Below are 21588 nucleotides of genomic sequence, written 5' to 3'. Positions count from 1 at the left end.
GGTTTAACAAATCGTGCCCACAGATTAATAAACCGTACCCACGAGTTTCTAATCCGCGCTCTCAGATTTGTAAACCGTGCCTTCAGTTTTTGCAATCTGTACCCACAAATTCATAAACCCTGCCCACGCTTTCACAATCCATTCCCACGGGTTTCTAATCTGTACTCACGGATTTGTGGCTCACTCTCATTTTAGAAGAACACGTTGTTAACGAATCTTACTGTATATTGTTTTATTGAATATTAAGTGGAATACATCAAATTGACATACGTCTGCAAGCTTAAAGTGATTCTCAGTTGTAGCGGATATGGGTGGAATATATGATTTAATGACTTGCATCAAAATCTTTTGTTTATTTGTAATAATCTTAGCACTTTATTATTATTTTCTAACCTGTATTATGACTGATATTTGACGAATTGTTTTGTTCATTTTTTTGTAAGTTTTGGACAAAAGCGTCTTCTAAATATGTAGCCTAAAATGTAATAATAATAAAAATAATAATCATTATTGTTATTATTAGTAGTAGTAGTAGTAGTAGTTGTAGTATTATTTGAGTTAATAACTATAAATGAGTTCACTTAAGACAGTAATATGTTTATCATAAAATCATTTATGAATGCTTTATTTTTAAGCAAAAATTATGCAAAAAATGTAGGCCTATTTTATCCAAAACTGTAAAAGGTTAAGTTATAGCCTATAATAATAAAGCACTGATAAATGATTTGATGACAAACGTATTACTGTATTACTAAGTTAACTCGTTTATAGTTCATTTATAACTCAAATAATAATAATAATTATAATAATAATTATTATTATTATTATTATTACATTTTAGGCTACATATTTAGAAGACACTTTTGTCCAAAACTTACAAAAAAATGAACAAAGCAATTCGTCAAATATCAGTCATAATACAGGTTAGAAAATAATAAAGTGCTAAGATTATAACAAATAAACAAAAGATTTTGATGCACGTCATTCATATTAAATCGTATATTCCACCCATACCCGCTAATTGAGAATCACTTTAAGCTTGCAGACGCAGTTAAGACAATTTGATGTATTCCACTTATTCCACAATAAAACAATATACAATTAGATTCGTTAACAACGTGTTCTTCTAAAATGAGAGTGAGTTAGTTGACAAAATGCCCCAGCATCACAAAGGCAGCACACCACTGGTCCAGCTTTCCAATGATATGATCAAAGGCTTCCCCATTGATTATATGCATCAGTCATGCCTGGGGGTAATGAAAAAGTTGCTGCACAGTTGGACAAGTGGTGCGAGAGGAGTAAGGCTCTCCAACACTCAAAAGCAAATGGTAACGACTAGGCTTCTTCAACTCAGAAGTGAAATTCCATCGATATGCAGTCGCATGCCTCGAAGTCTTGATGAGGTGGAGAGGTGGAAGGCTACAGAATTTCACCAATTCATGCTTTACACAGGCAAGCTGGTGCTGAAAGGAATTCTTGGTGATGACATGAATCAACATTTTCTGACTTTCAGCGTTGCCATGTCCTTGTTAGTGTCACCAACACTTGTCCAGAGGCATTCAGAGTATGCAAGAAACCTGCTGCATTTCTTTGTCTGTAGAGGACGAGAGCTCTATGGTCAGGAGTTTATTGTGTACAATGTCCACTCTATGCTCCACATCACTGATGATGCTTTGCAATTTCATGGGCTTGACAACTGCAGTGCATTCAAATTCGAATCATACCTGTATACAATGAAGAGGATGGTACGAAGTGGAAAACACCCTTTGAGTCAGATCGCCAAGAGAATAGAGGAAAGGCAGCCATCTCCTCTTAAAAAACCCAAAGAGCGAGAAACAGCGAGTGCCAGGGACAAAGCATTCTTGCTGCATGAGAATGGCTGTGAGATTACTGATGAAATGGAGAAGGATGGAAAAGTCCTTTGCAGGGTTTATCATAATCCTGTACCACTGTTCACTGAGCCATGCCACTCTTTTCTTGTGGGAGTCTACAAATACGACAAAAAACAAACATCAATGAGATGGATCCCCAGAAAACAAGTGGAAAAGAGAGCAATCAGAATCAATTATGGAGACACTGTAACATTCATGGCCATCTTGCATCAACAGTGAATTTGTGACTGTTTAATGTGAGATATTTTATATCTTAATGTACAAATATTCTAGGAGAAATGTGGAATAAATTACATTTTCAATAAATTAACATTGCTTTTGTTTTCCTTAGCATGTACTATATTGTAGGATTTACAGACGAATCATCTGTTGGAATTGTAGCGGAGTGTTGGACCTATGAAGAAGATGGGGTATAACCTTTCACAAGTCCAACCCACATCAATAATATAATCCTGCAGTTTCAATTGACCCAATAAGGTAAAAGCTAGCTTCTGACTTTCTGTAAAAATTTCAGCAACAATATAGTTATTGGCCCCCGACCAATCAGACAAAACGGGCAAAAAAAGAAGAACTCCCTGATGAGGAAAACTGGATCACACGAAAAATACGTGTTTTTTCCAGAACTGGTAAAGTTCAATATATGGCTGGATATTTTTAGATTATAACTGAATAAATTATGACATTTTGATTTCCAAATTCCATTAACATTTCATCCCTAGGTGATTTTGAGAAGGCAGTAAAACAGAGTAAAAATGCTGAAAACAATTCCTCTGTCGAAAGTGATAATGATAATTGCTTTAAGAGGCCAACAAAAAATGATTAAATACAAAATGAATAGTAGTTATTAAGATTAATATGGTTTGGAATTGGCAAAATGTTCCTGGGAATAAAATATGATCAGAACATCAATGTGCCGAATAATTCTGCACACACTGTAGTGATCTACCCTGAAAACTGATATATCTGAAGTCTTCACAGAATCTCCTCACCATCCCACATGTGACTCTTCAGTTCCCCCATCGCATGATTTACCTGAAGGTAGAATTTGAATCAATGTAACTTAATATGTGACCTTCAACTTAAGCTTAACAACTGTGCATTCATCTTGCTTGCAGATGTTGAAGAGCCTCCCAGATCGTCCTCAATGGCAGCTACAGATACAAATGGTAAATAAATGTATAGAGAAATTTGTAAAGATTCAGTTTAGAGCAACTTGAGCAACCAACGGATTGTTCTATGTATTACAAGATATTTATATACAACATATGAGACAAGCAAGTTCAATGTAATGCACATTGCACACATAACTTGTTACACACAGATCAAGGGCATTGTTTTCAGCTCATTCAAGTACCTGCTATTGAACTGCATACTTGTATAACAGAAAACTGTGATGTTACCTTTTCAGTGGAGAGACAATCATGGACAAAGGCTTCCAGAGAGGCTCCCATGTCAAAAGGTCTAAAAGGTAAGAGATACAACAAGACCAAATGTATTTAAATGTGATCAAAAATTATTATACAACTGCATTTACCATTAGTTAAATGAAAATTATTTGGGGATTAATTATTCTGTGAATATTTTACAAGTAAAAGTTACTTTTTTCAATCCTTGAAATATACAGGATGTATATATAAAAAATATATATATATATATATATAAAAACTCACTTTAATTCCAGAAACACTGCAGATGCTGCTGCAGAAAGTAGATAGTCTGGCAGCCTCCCAGAAGGAAATTCTACTTCTGTTGCGGAGGAACCAGGGTCGTCAAAGGGAGGACGATATCTTGGACCTTCCGACTGCTCAGTGCAAGGAGGAACTGGAGGACATTGAGAACCGCCTTAAAGACCATGAATTCTGAAAGAAATTGGTGGGTGGCAACTTAATTCAGAGGACAAAAATAAAATGTTAAAATATGCGACCCCATTAGACCTTCTCTTTGCAGATTTTATATCAATATCAATGCCGAATATCATTTATAGGATTAGGCAATTTAGAATGAAATTTTACATTTACCTCTTAAAAAAATATATTTTGCAAATGGCTAAATAGGTTTCATATAACGAAACTGGTATGACATTTTACGGCATAATGAGTACACTATTACTTTTGGTTACCTGCATGCCAAAAAACAATTCTCTTCCAGACACACCATCTCAGCCTTATTGGTGGGACCAATCCAGGAGAGTGTGTAAGGAGGGCAATGCGGGCAGTGGCAACCAACAATGTGTGGAGCCACTACAGTCTGCATGGGAAGCGGAAGAAGCTGCCTTTGATAAAAACATCAGTGTGCAAGGTTATCACACGTGAGTCAATGTTCAGTTTATGAACAACAGCCATAACAAATTTGACACCGAAATAATAAATAACCTTCCGTTTTCTTTTCACAGATGAGGCTTAAGTCTAGTCCCAGACTAAAATGCATGTTTGAGCTGTTTTAACTGAAAGCAACTTGCACTGGGATATCTTAAAATATGTCAGTGCCATAGTTTTGTCTCAAGATGCACACTAGTAATGTTTTTTTTTTTTTTCTAAGGCATGTTTATAAAAGAGTTTGTTAACATGTGGAGGCTACAAAATTCCCATGTAAATGAACAAACAGAACCAAGAAAAAAGCTCTGATCATGTTTCAGTCATACTTCGATATGTTTACAAGACTATTTACCTGTCTGTGTATTACATAATAAACTAATATATATATATATATATTAGTTTAAGTCATTATTTTGAGAATGCAAGACACACACAAACACATGCCTATCTTCATAATTCTACTTTTGAAAGTTTCAATGCTGCTCAACACCATTTTTTTATTCATGAGGATATTGCATTGCATATAATGTGTGCTGGTCAACTAGTCTAAAATTAAGAAACCTGTAGAAAACAGTGAAAAAAACTTCTATTTTTTTCTATTTTCTATTTGTGACGTGCTGTCTATGCATTTGAAACATGCACATTTTAAACAGGACACGCAATAGCTGAATAAACATTAGCCAATACAAACGTATTTATAGAAAACAGTTGACAATGAATAGACAGGAGTCCTGTCACATGACCCAATAATAGCAAAACGAATCACTTATTCTAAAAAGAATATCAAGTAGCCTAAGTTCGAATAAGACGAATCAGACATATATAATGAGGGCTGTTAACGGTAAAGCGTACCGTCATTTAACGACATTTTAAAAAACGAATGTATAACACAAAGTGCTTTCTGACATTTTGACAGAAAAAAACAAAAGCAAGAACAAAATGTAAACTTAGCCCGTCAATTTTCATTTTACAATTATCTTCTCTCTCTGTGTGCGCGCGTCCGTGTTTGTGACAGAGAGCTCGCGCAGCACTGAGACAACGGTAGCCTACTTTTTAATCCGTAACTAATAACGCGCTAGTTTTCATACAAAATAAATATGTAACATATATAGGTAATTTAGTTATTATTAACACAATAACTTAACACAACAACGTAACACATGGCTACGTTTCCCAGGGTTGCGCTTATCAGTCATCCACAAATCACATCACGTTCATAATCACTAAGCCATAGCGATTTAAATTTTATTTAGATTTATTGTTCAGGTTACTTGAGTATTTTATAGGCCTAATTTGCATGGCTGATAACCATGAATGAATGACGTGAGTATTTTAAGATAATCCATGCGATTACTCCCGTGTGATTATCGAATAGATTATGATTACTCAATACAATATTTCAACTTTCCACATCCACCCCAGGCCGTTTACCTTCAGGAGTTAGAGGTAGCCTACCGACCGTGACAGCTGCCCTCTTAAATTCTTTATTGCTTTCGATGTTCAGTCTCTTAATGATAGGCCTACGTATCTGTCAATCATCGCTGCTTGCTATTTGGGAAATGAACACAGCGCTATGATTGGTCGAACTCCGCTTATTTTTCTGTTGCTTGATTTGAGGACTGCGCGTGCACAGCTAGCCGTCACCTGCCCTGCATCCCAATGTGCATACTATCCACCCTATCTGCCCTAAATAGTATTGATAATTACTAATGTCACATACTATTTAGGGTGGATAGTATGCACATTGGGACGCAGGTCAGGTTTTTGCGTAGTTTAGAGTGAAAAACCGTACCAGCGTACTTTGAGGTCAAAATGCATATATAGTCAAAAGTTTGGAAACATTACTATTTTTAATGTTTTTGAAAGAAGTCTCTTATGCTCATCAAGCCTGCAGTTAAAAAAACAAAACAAAAAAAACCCCAGTAATATTATGAAATATTATTACAATTTAAAATAATGGTTCTCTTTTTTAATATATTTTAAAATGTAATTTATTTTTGTGATGCAAAGCTGAATTTTCATCAGCAAGTACTCCAGTCTTTGGTGTCTTATGATCCTTCAGAAATCATTCTAATATGATGATTTGATACTCAGTTATTATCAATGATGGAAACAGTTTACGCTGTTTAATATATTTTTTTGGATTACTTTTTTCAGGATTCATTGATGAGTAAAACGTTAACAGCATTTATTCATTAAAACAGCATTTATTCAAAATAAATAAAAACATTTCTAACAATATAAATCATTACCATCACCTTTTATCAATTTAACGCATCCTTGTTGAATTAAAGTACTAATTTCTTTAAAAAAAAAATAGTTATTGTTCCCAAACTTTTGAACGGTAGTGTATATTGTTACAAAAGATTTCTATTCTAAATAAATACAGTTCTTTTTAACTTTTTATTCATCAAATAATCCTGAAAAAAGTATCTCGGGTTATAAAAAAAATATTAAGCAGCACAACTGTTTCCAACATTGATCTTAAATCAGCATATTAGAATGATTTCTGAAGGATCATAAGACACCAAAGACTGGAGTACTTGCTGATGAAAATTCAGCTTTGCATCACAAAAATAAATTACATTGTAAAGTATATTAAAAAAGAGAACCATTATTTTAAATTGTAATAATATTTCATAATATTAGTTTTTTTTGTTTTTTTGTTTGTAGTTCACATTTTTGTTTTTTTAACTGCAGGCTTGATGAGCATAAGAGACTTCTTTCAAAAACATTAAAAATAGTAACGTTTCCAAACTTTTGACTGGTACTGTATATATATATATATATATATATATATATATATATATAATACACTATACTTTTATCCAATCTGAATAATTAAAAACAAGTTTAAATGGGTAAATCTTCTATAGATATGTTTTATTCATTTAAAAAAAAAAAAGGGAAAACAATACGCGCTGCCATGCTTGAGTCTGTGAAACTACCTAGCCTACATGTCTTAAGACATTTGACACTGGAATAGACTACTTTCTGTAAAGATAATTTAATTAGTGTGATTTGTATAGTAGCCTATGACAAATTAATATGATTAATTATTTCTATTATACATCTACAATTGAACGTATGAATAAATGTAGTACCTCTGAAGAAGTACAAAAAGATTAAAGAAGAATAAAGAAGAATAAAATAACAGAGAGCGCTGCAGTGATTGCTTCTTTAACAGTGTATTGATTCTGAATGGAGCGTATCACGGGCGCGCGCCACATACCGAAGTGTGCGATGACGTCATCACGCTGGTATGCCAAATGGAAATAATTAAATGGATTAATGCACATAACGCTCTTACTCATTTAGTTTACCTAAAGCACAAATAAACATTCAAACAATATTAGCAATATCAAGAAAATAACATTGAACAATTCTATAATGCATTTGAAGAAATTAATAAACATAAAAATCACTATATCACAGTCTCCCCCACAGGATAAGATGTCGTCCCGACATCTACCAATGCCCTTATAACTTTCTATTTCTATTCATACCCATGCCATATAACATCTCTTTTTTTTTCACATCACGTTTTTCACGTTTAATGACATTTTTAGTTCACATTGGCCAACAATCCTTTTCAACCAATGAAGTCTTTTTTGTACTCAAATGTAATAGATCATACCCCATCTCAAAATAATTAAAAGTTCAGGGATTTCATCCAGTGTCCCAAAAAAAAAAAAAAAAACCCCACAAAAGTCCATTTCAGCGCACAAAAATACTTTGAAGTCCCAGGCCGAATGCCATGTAGAGAATTGCAAAAATAATGATTCAAAGTCTGTGCAAAAATGTTTCAAAAACTTTTTCCAAAGTTTTCACTCAATGTTTTTATAGGCCTTGCAAAATAGTCCATGTCCCTTTGGCCTAGAAACAGTCCCATTTATGTGTATGTGCATATGTGTGCAACAGTTCTTTGTTGTTCAAAAGTTATTTCACAGTCCATAGGAACAATTAGTGTGTGTACTAGTCAGTAAGATCAATTAGTGAGTGTTCTCAATTTCTGTTTCAGTTTCAGTTCACGTTTAATACACAGATGGTGGTCTCGGGTAGGGAAGCACAGTTGGCACCCAAGGCGTAAATGTAGGTGTCCACATGTTAGGAAAGTGTGGATCATACCCAGAACCAGCTACTTGCACTTTGTAACAGGTAGGAGTCCCTAAACTATCATAGGTGAACTTCTTTGGTGGACGTCGTTGCCTCCCTGAGTACTGATATTCTCTTTGCACCCCAACAGGTCTGTCACTTGACTCAATTTCCTCTGGTTCTTTCGCAGGTAAGTTTTCATGTGCACTCGCTGGCTCATTTTCCAGTTGTCTTCCAAGCACTTCAAATCTTTTCTCTTTCACAGGTACATGAGCAGGTGTGGGAACATCTTGTTCCGCTTCAGCTGTAGGCAACGGTTCTAGTTCAAGCTGTATCAATGGAGAACTATCTGATGCACTCTGATGAGCAGGTAACTCAGGAGGTGAAAACTGTATTAGCGCTTCCTCTTGTCTCTGATCATTACCACTAGGCTGCTTTCTCAACTGGCAAGGCTCAACTGATGTATAATACTCAGAGTCACTTTCACTTTCCAACTCACTTTCTTCCATTCGATTTACAGGTATGCTGGAGTTCCCCTGTGGCAGTCTCCGCTGTGATTTGGGTTTCGGCGTTGGATCAACTTCAAGAGGTAAGTAATCGCATGGCATCAGCAAGTTTCGGTGTAATACTCGTGACCTCCCTTTTCCTCGCTCAGGCTTCATCTCATAAATCGGCACATCCTCAGCAACTCGGCGTACAACAACATGAACTTGTTCTTCTCAATAGTTCCGAAGTTTACCTGGTCCTCCCCTCAGAGTCAGATTTCTTACAAGGACTCGACTTCCACAGTCAAGGTCTGTGTATCTCACTTTTTGATCATAATTTCTTTTATTACGCTCGCTTGCCTTTTTTGCATGTTCTATAGGGATCTCTTGTGCTTCTTGCATCCCTTGTTTCTAAGTCTCCAGGTACTCACTTTTGTTTGTGGGCAGGCTGTCTGCATTAAGCCCGAAAAGAACATCAATGGGCAGTCTCGGGGAACGACCAAACAAGAGGTGAAACGGGGAGAAACCAGTCACTTCACTTTTTGTGCAATTGTAGGCATAGATCAACTTGTTCAATGAGTCTTTCCAACTTGATTTCTGTTTTTCAGTGAGAGTTTTCAACATTTGCAACAACGTCCGATTAAATCTCTCAACTTGCCCGTTTCCTTGGGGGTGGTAGGGAGTAGTTCTTGATCCAGTGATCCCACTATACTTTTGCAACTGCCCAAACAGCTGATTTTCAAATTCTCCCCCCTGATCATGGTGTATCCTCAACGGGAATCCAAACTTGAGAGCGAAGTCGTTAAAGAGTCTGTCTGCCACAGTCTTGCCAGATTTTGACGTTGTTGCATATGCCTGTGCAAATCGTGTGAAATGATCGACGATGACAAGGATATATTCATATCCTCCTCTGCATTTTTCCAAGTGAAGGAAGTCGACTGACACAAGTTCAAATGGGAAAGTCGTCGTGATTGGTTTAAGGGGTGCTCTTGTTTCTCTGCACGGTTTCTTTTGCTTAATGCAGGAGCAGGTTCTCAACACATAATGCTCAATGTCACGCTGCATGTGGGGCCAAAAGAAGCGGTCTCTCATTAAACTTGTGGTCCGATCGACGCCTTGGTGTCCCATTTTGTCATGCAATTCTTCCAGTGCAATTTTCCTGTATCCTGTTGGCAATACAAGCTGAGTTCTCTGTGCTGTTTTTCTTTGCAGAATGCCATCCTCATCCAGCATTAACTTATCCCACCCTCTCATCACACTTTTCGCTGCTGAACCCGCAGACCTCCACTGCTTAGAAGAAGGCTTTACTCCTGACTGTAAGTGACGAATTACCAACTCTATTTCGTTGTCTTCCCTCTGAGCTCTTCTGATCTCTTCTTTTGACAGGGGTCCTGCTGATGTTGTACTGGTCTCTGCACATGTTGGTGAACTCTGACAAGCTATAGTAAAGGACCATGGTATCCCTGATTCAGACTGGACTTCCACCGCCTGTATCATGGCTCCTATTGAATCTGATGAGAGCTCCTCTGTGTATTCTGGGACATTTTTTTCTGAGAGTGTTGTCAACCTGGATAATGCGTCAGCATCAATGTTTTCCTTTCCAGGCCGATACCGGATAGTGAAGTGGAAATCAGCAAGCTCTGCGACCCATCGGCATCCCGTTGCATTCAACTTGGCGGACGTCAAAACGTAGGTGAGGGGATTATTGTCACTGTACGCTGTAAATGTGGGCGCATAGTAAAGATAATCTCTGAATTTTTCAGTGATAGCCCATTTGAGAGCCAAGAACTCCAATTTACCACTGTGCAAATGGTAATTCTGTTCTGCTGTCGTTAATGTCCTCGATCCATAAGCAATCACTCTTAATTTCTTTTCCTGGTGTTGATACAGGACAGCGCCCAGTCCCTGATTTGACGCATCGGTGTGCAGTACAAACGGCTTTGTAAAGTCTGGGAACCCCAGCACAGGCGGCTTAACTAGACAATCAATCAGTTTTTCGAGTGTTTCCTGATGTTCCTCCGTCCATTCAACCAACTGACTTGATGGAACCACATGACTCTTGAGGTAAGTCCCTCTTTTTCCTTTCCCTTTTGTTTGTACCTTGTTATTGTCACTTTTCAGCAGGCCATACAGGGGGCAAGCAATCCTCGAGAAGTATTTAATGTAAGGCCGTTAGTAACTTAACAAGCCTAAAACCTTCCTCAATTCTCCAACTGTGGTGGGTCTCTTTTCCTTCAGTGCTGTCACTGCTACAGTATCTGCTGGATCCATCCTGCTCCCTTCTTTTGAAACTATCCTTCCCAAGTAGCAGACCTCATCTTTGAACAACTCACATTTCTTTGGCTTCAATTTCACCCCATGCGACCGCAGCCGCTGTAAGACTTTTCTTACCGCCTCAACATGCTCATCAAAGGATTTAGTGAAGACTAAGATGTCGTCGAGGTAAGGTACACAAATGTCATCTCGTAGTCCTTCCAGGCATCCTTCCATGAACTGCTGGAATGCAGCAGGAGCATTCATGAGCCCAAAGGGAATACGGACACATTCACATAACCCCCACGGTGTACAAAAGGCCGTCAACGGTCTACTTTCTGGTGCCATAAAACCTTGATGGTACGCCTTTCCTTGGTCCAGTAAAGAGAAACACCTATTTCCTCCCAAGCCATCCAGTATGTCCTGTACTCTGGGAATCGATTGACGGTCAGGCACTGTTTTCCGGTTGAGGTCCCTGTAATCAATACACAACCTCAGGCTGCCATCTTTTTTTCTGACACACACAATTGGAGATGAATAAGGCGAATGAGATTTTTCAATCCACCCCTGGGCGATCAAATCATGAAGATAGTCTTTCATTTCTTGGTACAACGGTTTTGGAACAGATGTATACATTCGCACAACAGGTGTCTGATCTGTTAACCTGATGCTCAATTTGATTTTGATTTGATTTGATTCAACTTTATTGTCATTACACAAGTACAGGTACAAGGCAACGAAATGCAATTTAGGACCGACCTGAAGTTATTAAGAGATACAGCATAACATGAGGAGAGTTGAGGAGAAAAAAAAAGGCAACCCCCAGACTATGTTCCAATAGGGAGTACAGTTTGGGGACAGTAAAACACCTCAGCACATTTGCACATAATCAGTACACAACATGAACACACAAGACTTGCAACAGGGGAGGGGACAGGGGGGTTGGAGGTAACCCAGCACAGGCAAGCAGCCATCCGGTCCTGCAGCCATTTCGGCGCTGGTCACAGACCCGCCTGTCAGACTGGTGGTAAAAAGCGTCGAAGGCGTGGGATGGGGGCTGGGGGTTGGTGATTGCATATCTGTATCTATGTAAGAGTTTCTGTATGTGTAGGCCTGAAGAGTCGCTACGCCTGGCATCCCAATCTAGGTGCCTCAGTCCGCAGGATGTCATAGCGAAACACAGCAGTTGCCATGGAGACAACCTTGATCAGGTCCCAGACAGAGTCAACAATCAGCAGGTGTCAGTGTGGAGTCGGGGAAGGAACGCAAGAGCGTCTCTTTGCAGTGCTCTCTCCAGAGGGGGTTGTTGTTCCAGCAGCGGCCTCGGCCAAGGCCAGTGCTGATTGAGTGGGGCCGAAAGCAGATAAGATTGTGGTTGTTTGGTCTGGGGACGAGTAGCCGCATTCCAATTTACACAGCTCCTGGTCCGTTTGGGTCTCCGAAACGATCCATTTGCCTTTGCAAAGCTGTGAGCTTCTCCATGATGTTACCCATATTGTGGTTCATAGTCACAGTCTGAGTGCCGACAGCTCTGCCCACTGCTTCAATCATAACGGGCAGCCTTGTGGGGCTTTGGACAGCTGTCACCGTCTTCTTAATTCCTCGATAAACCAGGGCAGTGCCTAATCCAAACAGCAGAAAACCTGTTATCATGGTTCCGAATAGGTAGATATCTTCAACGTCCTCCACGGAAAGAGCCGCCAGACACACGACCCGCCACTTCCCCCACGCGTCCATCGTGTAGCCAGCTGCAAACGTTCCGGCAGGGCAGTCAGGTTCCCCCGAACCCAAGCTTCTCGTCGAGAAGATGGTGTCAATTGCGCTGAGAGACCAGTTGATCAATTCCATAATTTCTTAATTTGGAGAGCAGTGCGGAGAGAGTCTCTCAAAGTACAAGACAGTAACGAGACGAGAGGAGCAAAGCAGGGAAGATAAGGGAGAGGAGGGTAAGAAAATGCGACCGCCTTCGTTGAGAGCCAAAGCAAGAGGTCTTTGCAAAAAAATTGTAGGTCTTTGACACACCCGATGTCCTCATCTGATTTTGAGAAGGAATGACATTCCTCTCGCAGCATTTGTCTGACTTTCTGTTGCTGCTCCAGAGACAAATAACTCACGTCCACAGGTGGGTCCCACACACCTTCACCATTAGTCTCACACTCACTTGTTGGCTTCGCACTTTCATTAACACTGGCTGTTGTTACACCAGATGACGCTGTCGCTGGTAACACTGACTTTATTGTTTGTACCGTCCCAAGTTCAGTCTTTCCTACCAGAAGGATATCGTGTTCGGTCACATTCTGGACACTGATTTGGATCACAGGTCGGCTCCCCTTTTTCAGAGTCAAGAGTGTTTCAATGGGTTCCAGTCCATCAGGGTACTGTAGATTGACAGATGGCTCAAACAACATGACAATATCCTGCTTCATACATGGCGCTTTTACTTGACACTTGACCTGCATGATAGCATGTTTTGGCACAGTCACATGGTCTCTTGTCGTCTTAACTAAATACTCACTTGACCTTTCAGCTGTCACAAGGTTAATGAATGTTTGGACTTTACTTCTCCTCAAACTTGGAAAGGCACATCTAACAGTCTTATTCAATAGTCTTTTGCTCACATCACACTGCCCCCTCGCTTCACTCTGTTTCATGACCTGCTCAATTACATTGTACCCAATGATTGGCTTGGACAACTGCTGGCCTCTTAAGACGAGTACAAGGATGACTAATTCTTTCATTTTGTTTGCAGGGGGAGCCAAATTGAACGTGATTTCTACCCATCCTTCATAGGGCATGATGGAACCATTGGCTGCGACAAGATTCAAGTTGTCTGTGGCCTCTGTCGCTTCGGAAACTTCTCGTATCTTTACTCCAGGTATGTACTGATCCTTCCACTGTCGATCTACAATGCACACTTGGGATCCTGTGTCCCACAATGCCTCTGTTTTGTGTCCATTCAGATAACATGTCACTAAGCATTGTTTACCAATCAGGGAAGTCACAGGCGAATGTTTGTTGACTTGACATTCAGAAATTAGATTGCACTCATAAGGGATGATCTCTGGCTCCAATCCCACTCTTTCCACTTGCTGCTTTGGATACGAAGGGGACAATTTCACTTGATGGGTCACTCCCTGTCCCGCGGTGGTAACCCGTCCTCGTTTAACTGAACTCTACGCTGTGTTCGGGTACCTCTCTCTTTGCAACCCGCCAGGAAATGTTCATTGCTGCCACAGCGGTAACAATGGGTGCACAGTTCCATCGATCTCGCTTGCTGACAATGAAAACACTGTCTTGGCCTCGGGGGGGCGTGATTGTCGGTGCGGCTGGAAATACTGTGATTGTGGCCTTGCAACGTATGACTGTGACTCTGCGTGAAACTGCTGTGGATTGAACTCTTGAGCTGCATACTGAGATGAATGAGTTGGTTGGAAATACTGCACTGGCATCGGACTCAGCTGCCGTTGATATGGTTGTGGTGTGAAATGAGAAACTTCAAATGGGTACTGCTGTTGTTGCTCACCTCCGTTTTGACTCTGCCTCCAGGCCTGGCTCTGCGGCACCTGATTCTCCTCTGAGATGGATTGATGGACTGTTCTTAAAGTTGAGACATCATTGTTGACAGTGCAGCATTGTTGTGGCAGAGGTGAGGGTTGCTGCATCGATTCCTTTATCTGCTTAACTTCTTCACTTAAACTTTTCAACTGTGACATCAAATCAGATTTTGGCTGTTTTTGTTTGCTTTTTAAATGCAGAGTTGGTTCACTTAACTGAGTAACATTCACAGTGGCACTGCGTTCACTTTTTCGTTTACTCTGTCTCTCAGCCTCGTGGGAGCATGCAACATTCAACTTTTCCAGCAGTGTCTCGTCTGTGACTGTGGTGTCTGTCAGGTACGGTTGGAGATCACTCTGGATACGGTCGTTTTGTAGACCTGTTAAGACAGTGTGAAGAAACATATTCTGCACGAGTGCTGGGTCATATTTCAACCCTGACTCGTCTTCTTGTGACGCAAAGAGAATTTTCTGCCTCAAGTCAAGCACACGTATGAGGAAACTTTGGGGTGTTTCTTTTACACGTTGTGATTCTGCAGTAAGTTGCTTGTACAATTCAGTGGCGTTTTTCTCTTGGTAATGGGACCGAAGAATTCGTCTCAACATTGGTAAGGTCAAATCAGTTTTCCCTTCTAAGTAGCTACGTAATTGAAGGCCTGGTGTAATGGCTCGAATAACTGAATCAACAATCTCGTGCTCTGGGTAGCCCTTATTTAGTCCGCTTTCAATTTGACGTGCCAAACTCGAAAAGGTTAATCTGTCTCCTTGGCCAGGCTCTCTGATAAAACCAGAAATCTTAAACTCCCTGTGCCATACAGTTGGTATCATTTGTCCCTGTGGAGGCAGTGAAGAGTTAACTGCTACACTGTCTGCTGATGCTGGCCTCAGCCTCGTGCTCTGTGAAACGGTTGGATGTGTTTGCACAGCAGGAAGCAGATCAGTTGTGTGCTTAATTTCTCCTGGTTGTCTTTGTACTACATTTTCTCTTTCCTCTACCTGTCCCGGCTCTGGGCTTGGCTCACTCACGTTTACATCAGTTAGCATTATTTCACTCAATTTATCATTTATGCTTAATAGTTCAGCCATGCCTCCATCCTCAAGTTCCTCCAACTCACTTCCTAGCAGATGATTACTGAGAAGACTAACGAGAGAAAGGCGTGTGACATTTGCTTCTAAATTAATTTCAAGGAACTGACTCAGTTCAATTAATTTTCCTCTTGGCAATGTACACAGTCTCTCACCGATTTCTTCCTGAATACTTTGCAAGTCATCCATCGTTGCTGCAGTGTTTCAGTTTCGCTCGTGAACTTTGACTTATCTCATTTAACTCAGCTGCCTCTGTTCCTCAAGTGCATGCTCCGTTCAATCAGTTCTGCCTTGTCACTTAACTCAACTGATATACATCTGGGTAGTGAAGGGATGAAAGTCGCTAGGCGGTTCCCTGCCGATCAAGGTGGATAAACCGTCGGACATCTATCCCAGCGGTGCCTCCAAAATTGTAGTACCTCTGAAGAAGAAGTACAAAAAGATTAAAGAAGAATAAAGAAGAATAAAATAACAGAGAGCGCTGCAGTGATTGGAAGTGTGCGATGACGTCATCACGCTGGTATGCCAAATGAAAATAATTAAATGGATTAATGCACATAACGCTCTTACTCATTTAGTTTACCTAAAGCACAAATAAACATTCAAACAATATTAGCAATATCAAGAAAATAACATTGAACAATTCTATAATGCATTTGAAGAAATTAATAAACATAAAAATCACTATATCACATAAACACACTGATAAAGCAAGCATGAACAACGTATAATATGCTACTTACTGTAACGGTTGTTCTGTTTAATTCCAGATGCCGCCATGAAATGTAAAGCTGGTCTTGGGGAGAAGGACATAGAGAGTTTAATTGCAGAGACTCTTAAACATGCCCCGGCGCATATAAATAAACGTGTTCAGGTATGAACAGCAGAGACAAGAGATCACTACAATGTTCTATAGTTAAAAGCAAAGCAGAAACAGATGGCCCCTAACGTGCCCCTAACGTGCACGAACGTCAAGGCGTTTTTCGCTGCAATATCCTTGTGACTATATAAATATAACAGCAACAATTTCCTTACTTATGCATCAAATTATTTGATGTATACAACTGTTAATAATTACACACAAACTTAACAACATGCACTTTTTAAAAGCACATGTGATCTGACTTGCCTCTGTAACAAAACTGTCTGCTTATACAGATTCTATCTTTTCAGAGCTAATTGTTTTGTATTTAAAGCCCATGTTGCAGGTTAGAGTACCCAGTAAGCCAATGTATAGAAAAATAATGTAGGAACTATATTTAAATATAAACATATACTTATAAAACGCTATTTAGGCTTCTGGAGTCGTTTTTGTGAGAAATTTTTACTTCCGCATTTGAAAACCGCCGAACCGGAAGTGACGTAACATGAGGTAGAGCGGTCAAAGTAAACAATAGGAAAGCAATGGATCGCAATGACAGCTCGGAAAGCTGGGGGAATTGTAGCCTAAATGTTTACTCGTATGTCGTATGATATATATATATATATATATATATATATAACGTATATATAATTCATATATATGATGATATCATATAATTATGAGCCTGATATGAAGCCAAGTGAGAAGGACAGGCCAGGGTTAGACAGAACAACTGTGAGTTGTGGTGTGAGGAGAACAGGGCAAGAGAACAGTGTTAGCTTATAGATGTATTCACGTTAGCCTGACGATATGTACAACACTATGCTCAGATCATAATACTGTACAGATTATTATCATCATGTATCAGGCTAGTATTTAGACCCTTACCTGCATGTGTTGTGTGTGTCAGCCATTAGGAGACAGTTTCCAGAGGAAGAGGGACTTTATAAAGGCTTTGAATTGACCCATTTGGTGACGATGAATAAAAAAAAATGATCACAATCACAACTGTCTTAATGTATAACAACTTTATATGTAGAAACAGCCAACACAAACATTAAAGTCGGTTTGTACAAATTGAAAATGAATTATAGAACATAATATATTATATTTATAATAATAATAATAATAATAGTGTCTTCTGCAGACTAATAACAAACACATAAATGCAGTACATTACAAGTTTATGTAGGATATGTTAATGAATTAAATTAAGACAAGGCACATTTTGTAAAACAGATGTACAATGTCTGACGGATCCGTGAGCGTCATGTTTCCCGCCGGCGGCCGAACCACATGCTGAGGGCGGACCATCACCGGGCGACCCGATGAAGGAGCCGGGACAGTGTCCATAGTGAACGCTACACACTACCGCGTTTTTCAAAGCAGAAACAGAAGTGAAGTCCCGTCTCTTACCCTGCACAAAACGCACGGCGAACCGGCGAACGACTACCTCGTGTGGCGTCATATGACACGATGGTGAAAAAAAGCGTTTTTTCAACACGGTCAAGGAAACTGTCACGTTTTCTATTAAATTTGTGCCCTTATGTCTTGCAAAACAATTTTTAATCCTGCATTTACTTTTCATATGGTATTTTCATACAAGGTTATATTAATAAAAAAAAATAAAAAAAACCTGCAACATGGGCTTTAAATGTTAAATGGGAAAACACTCACCTGTTCTTTTTTTCTTTCCTTTTTCCTTTTTCCTTTCTTATTCTTGCTTTGTTATAGGGCCACCAAAGTGAAGACGTGGAGGAGTAGTTTCGATTTTCAAGCTTCTGGGGAAAACCTTTGCATACTGTTTTTGCTTTGTTCATGCTGTTCTATACTAAATAAACTGAATTTACCGAATTCTGAGTCTGTAGGCTATCTTTCATATGTCGTTGAAAAAGTCTCTAAAATAGTTTTGGGCAAATGAGGACAAGTTAAATTAGACCACTGCATGTCCGCCCATATTATAGGCTATTAATTAAAAACTAGAATGACCAACTGGTTACCAACACACGACTGTTGATCCACGACGTCGCAGTTACTTACTGGCAACGTTACAAAGTTACGTCGTGGCAACGGATCCAGGAATTTCACTTTTCCGGTTGGTCACCAGCAGGGGCGTCACTAGGCCCTTTTTAGGGGGGCTTCAGCCCCCCTAAACTTCTGCCCAGCCCCCCTAAAAAATATTTGATTAATACATTTTTGATCGCTTCAGTCCCCTTTAAAAAAACTTGCGGCAAGCTGCGTCAAGTTTCGGCTCCTCCCCTTATCTGAGTCTGCTTGGATTTAGCGCATTTTTCAATCTGCAGGGGCGCCGAGCAGAGCGAACATCAGAGAGTACAAGGTGTGTCGTGAGTGCATTTATTGATAGATTGCTATGATATTACATCTGCATCGGTGCAGTTCTTTGTCATTTATGCATTGCAGTTTACATAATGTAATGTTACTGGAGCATTGGGAGCAACACGGGACGGTTCGGTTTCTCTTCCAATACCAATACGTTTCGCTGCGTTCACCTTCAGCCCTTATCACAGTGTGATAGTTGTTTTTTCTTCCAACAAAAATTAAGCGATTAACACCCATGAAAACATACTTTAGAAAACGATCATGATTTATTTTAATTTACTTTTTAAAATTTAAAACATATTATTCTGTATTTCGGCATTACATTATGCAGCCATGCACAGAAATGATTAAAGACACATCATTGTCTGAAAGCACTAGATGGCCTTGAGAGAGAAACATCATGTGGAGTTATTTTGTTTTGTATTAATAAATATAGTTAAGTAATAATGAATCAGGAGGAGTGTATCATGATACATAGAGTAAGAGTAGAGTAAAGGGATTTGTGATTTTCTTTTAAGTACTTGATTTATAGAAGTGGCAAATTGATAATTCATGTTATTTTTAATAAATATAAATAAATATAGAACAGATTAATCATATTGCCAATAGACAATTACATTAATACATGTTTTGTCTATATTCTTAATGAATATTAGCTGGTTAGTTAAATTATTTGAAATTAAATAAATTTTCACGGGGTGACTTGATGAATAACCAACCGTATTGTTGATTATGAAGGCTAAAAAGCTTAAAAAATAAAATAATTTATATTTCATTGTAGATGGACTTAGTTACCTAGCTTTCCTGGTAGCTTTGTCTGAAAAATCAGTTGACCCTATGTTTACTTTCTTCACTGACAGACAAAAATTAAAAGCCTGTATCAGTCAAAGCTCAGCTTTAGGAGGGGAAAAGACAGAGCAAGATAAAAACAAAGAGAAAAAGAGTGTGATGCTGATGAGGTGAGAAAAAAACAGCTGCCCGCACATGGTTTTTAAGCTATTATCCAATTTGTTTGGCCTTCAAAACATCTTAAAATGCACATAATTTTATGTAGATCAGAGAAATTAAAATTTTCTCGGGGAAGCATGCCCCCGAACCCCCCTAAATACCTCACATTCGGTACCTCAGTGATTATAAAACCGTGCCATATGCATGTTACTGGATGAATGAATGAAACTAGTTAATAATGAGCATTAGACCATAAACTAACTTTTTTTTTTTTTTTTTAAATCATACCCTCATTGGGGGCTGAGCCCCCCTAAAATGAAAATCCTAGAATCGCCCCTGGTCACCAGATTACGTTGCAGTTACGTAACAGTCACGTATTTGTGTTAGCTGTTACTTGAAGAAGCCACACCCACTCATTAACATAGAATTTGCATGCAGGTTGTCTTTGAAAATGAAAATGAAAATGAAAACTGTGAAATAAAAGAGGAATTAAAATGAAAACTAAAATTTACATTTGAATTTGAATTGTGTCACTATTATTGCGTGAGCGTTAATAAAGAGCATTGTAAAAACTGTATTTGTAGTTTCTTTTTCACGTTTGGCTTTTCATTTTAATATTGGCAGTCTTGCCTCGAGACTGTAGTGAAAATGAAATGTGAAATCACCAATTGCATTTTATTTTTCAATTTGACAGGGATGATGCCACTGTGAAAATGAAATCATTTCATTTCATTCTCAATTTTGTCACATAATTGCGTACAGTTTTCTGTAATGAAATCGTTAATCTGGTTTTAATTTTAATAATTTAATTTATTTATTTAAATTTGGCAGAAAATACCTTCCATACTTTATAAATATGGTGATTATCTCTAAGGTGGACAGCCAATTTAATATAAGATATTTACCATCTGAATCTAACCATGTCATGTCAACAAATGGAAAAGTCAGCCGACTGTTTATTATCATGTTAATTATTGTGTCTTTTACCCCAAATACCATACTTTTACAGTTCTTCTTCTTCTAGACGTCTTTGCATCTCCTGTGGACACGCCGGAGAAAGAGAAACCCGTCAAAATAAAAGTTACATAGAGAAGAATACCTTCGTTACACACACACACACACACACACAAGCTTTTCCCCGTTTCATCTGAGGAAAACTACTTTCAAATACACACTGAAACTGAATGATTACATTTTAAAATAAAGTTTTAATTCATTTCAAAAGACACCATATTTGATGATACATTTGTATTAAATCATAAAACATAGAATCCAGAAAAAATATAATAAAAAACACACTTTAGGGAAAAATAAAACAATGTTGGGCCCTAAATTAAAAGGTAGCTTACTCTGTGGAGTTTAATTGTGAACAAACAAATTATGATGATATTTTTGGCCATATCGCCCAGCTCTATTTCTGAATCATGAATCATTTGTGTCCTAATATAAAACAAAAGGATTGGATAATAAATACAAACCTCAGGATGTCAGTCATTTACAATATCCAGCATCTTAGATACTAGTCCAGAAACAGGGAATATAACAGATGCACTGTTGAAATGTCTATTTAAGAGGTTTTAAACAGGATTTAGAGATATATGTGGTATAATATCCCGCTCCAGTGCAGTAGGTGTCGGTGTGCAACTGTTCAGCTCCAAACCCTCCTGTAAAACACACGAAGAAGAGGAAAACGAAAGGAACAACACCTGTTGACACCTAAACCTGTTGCTCACTGATAACACTCGCGGCCGGTCCCAT

General features: G+C 38.7%; 2 protein-coding genes and 1 long non-coding RNA gene across 6 annotated transcripts in view; all 3 read left to right on the top strand.

Annotated features, from left to right (window-relative positions):
- Nucleotides 1-21588, top strand: part of LOC309501907 (uncharacterized protein) — a 427051-nt gene that overhangs the window by 35281 nt on the left and 370182 nt on the right. The window lies entirely within an intron of this gene.
- Nucleotides 2841-18393, top strand: LOC309502091. Of its 2 annotated transcripts, XR_014207144.1 has the most exons (5): nt 2841-2930; nt 3008-3058; nt 3301-3360; nt 16451-16554; nt 18277-18393. It is a non-coding gene; the product is annotated as an uncharacterized lncRNA (long non-coding RNA). The 2 variants fall into 2 exon arrangements; XR_014207145.1 differs by lacking the exons at nt 16451-16554; nt 18277-18393 and adding an exon at nt 3574-3771.
- On the top strand, nt 8191-11711 carry LOC309502030 (uncharacterized protein). 3 transcript variants are annotated; one of them, XM_082174355.1, is made up of 6 exons: nt 8191-8492; nt 8568-8672; nt 8823-8891; nt 9029-9096; nt 10000-10103; nt 10174-11711. In XM_082174355.1, the coding sequence occupies exons 2-6, from the start codon at nt 8640-8642 to the stop codon at nt 10230-10232; spliced, it is 333 nt and encodes a 110-aa protein (XP_082030481.1). In that variant the 5' UTR covers nt 8191-8492; nt 8568-8639; the 3' UTR covers nt 10233-11711. The 3 variants fall into 3 exon arrangements, 2 of the variants coding, with proteins under 2 accessions (XP_082030481.1, XP_082030480.1); XM_082174354.1 differs by having other exon boundaries at nt 8568-8684; XR_014207067.1 differs by lacking the exon at nt 9029-9096 and having other exon boundaries at nt 10000-11711.

This window comes from Leuciscus leuciscus, assembly GCF_965113295.1.
Source record: "Leuciscus leuciscus genome assembly, chromosome: 6".
Classification (NCBI taxonomy): Eukaryota; Metazoa; Chordata; class Actinopteri; order Cypriniformes; family Leuciscidae; genus Leuciscus; species Leuciscus leuciscus.
This window is presented reverse-complemented; position numbering and strand designations above follow the sequence as displayed.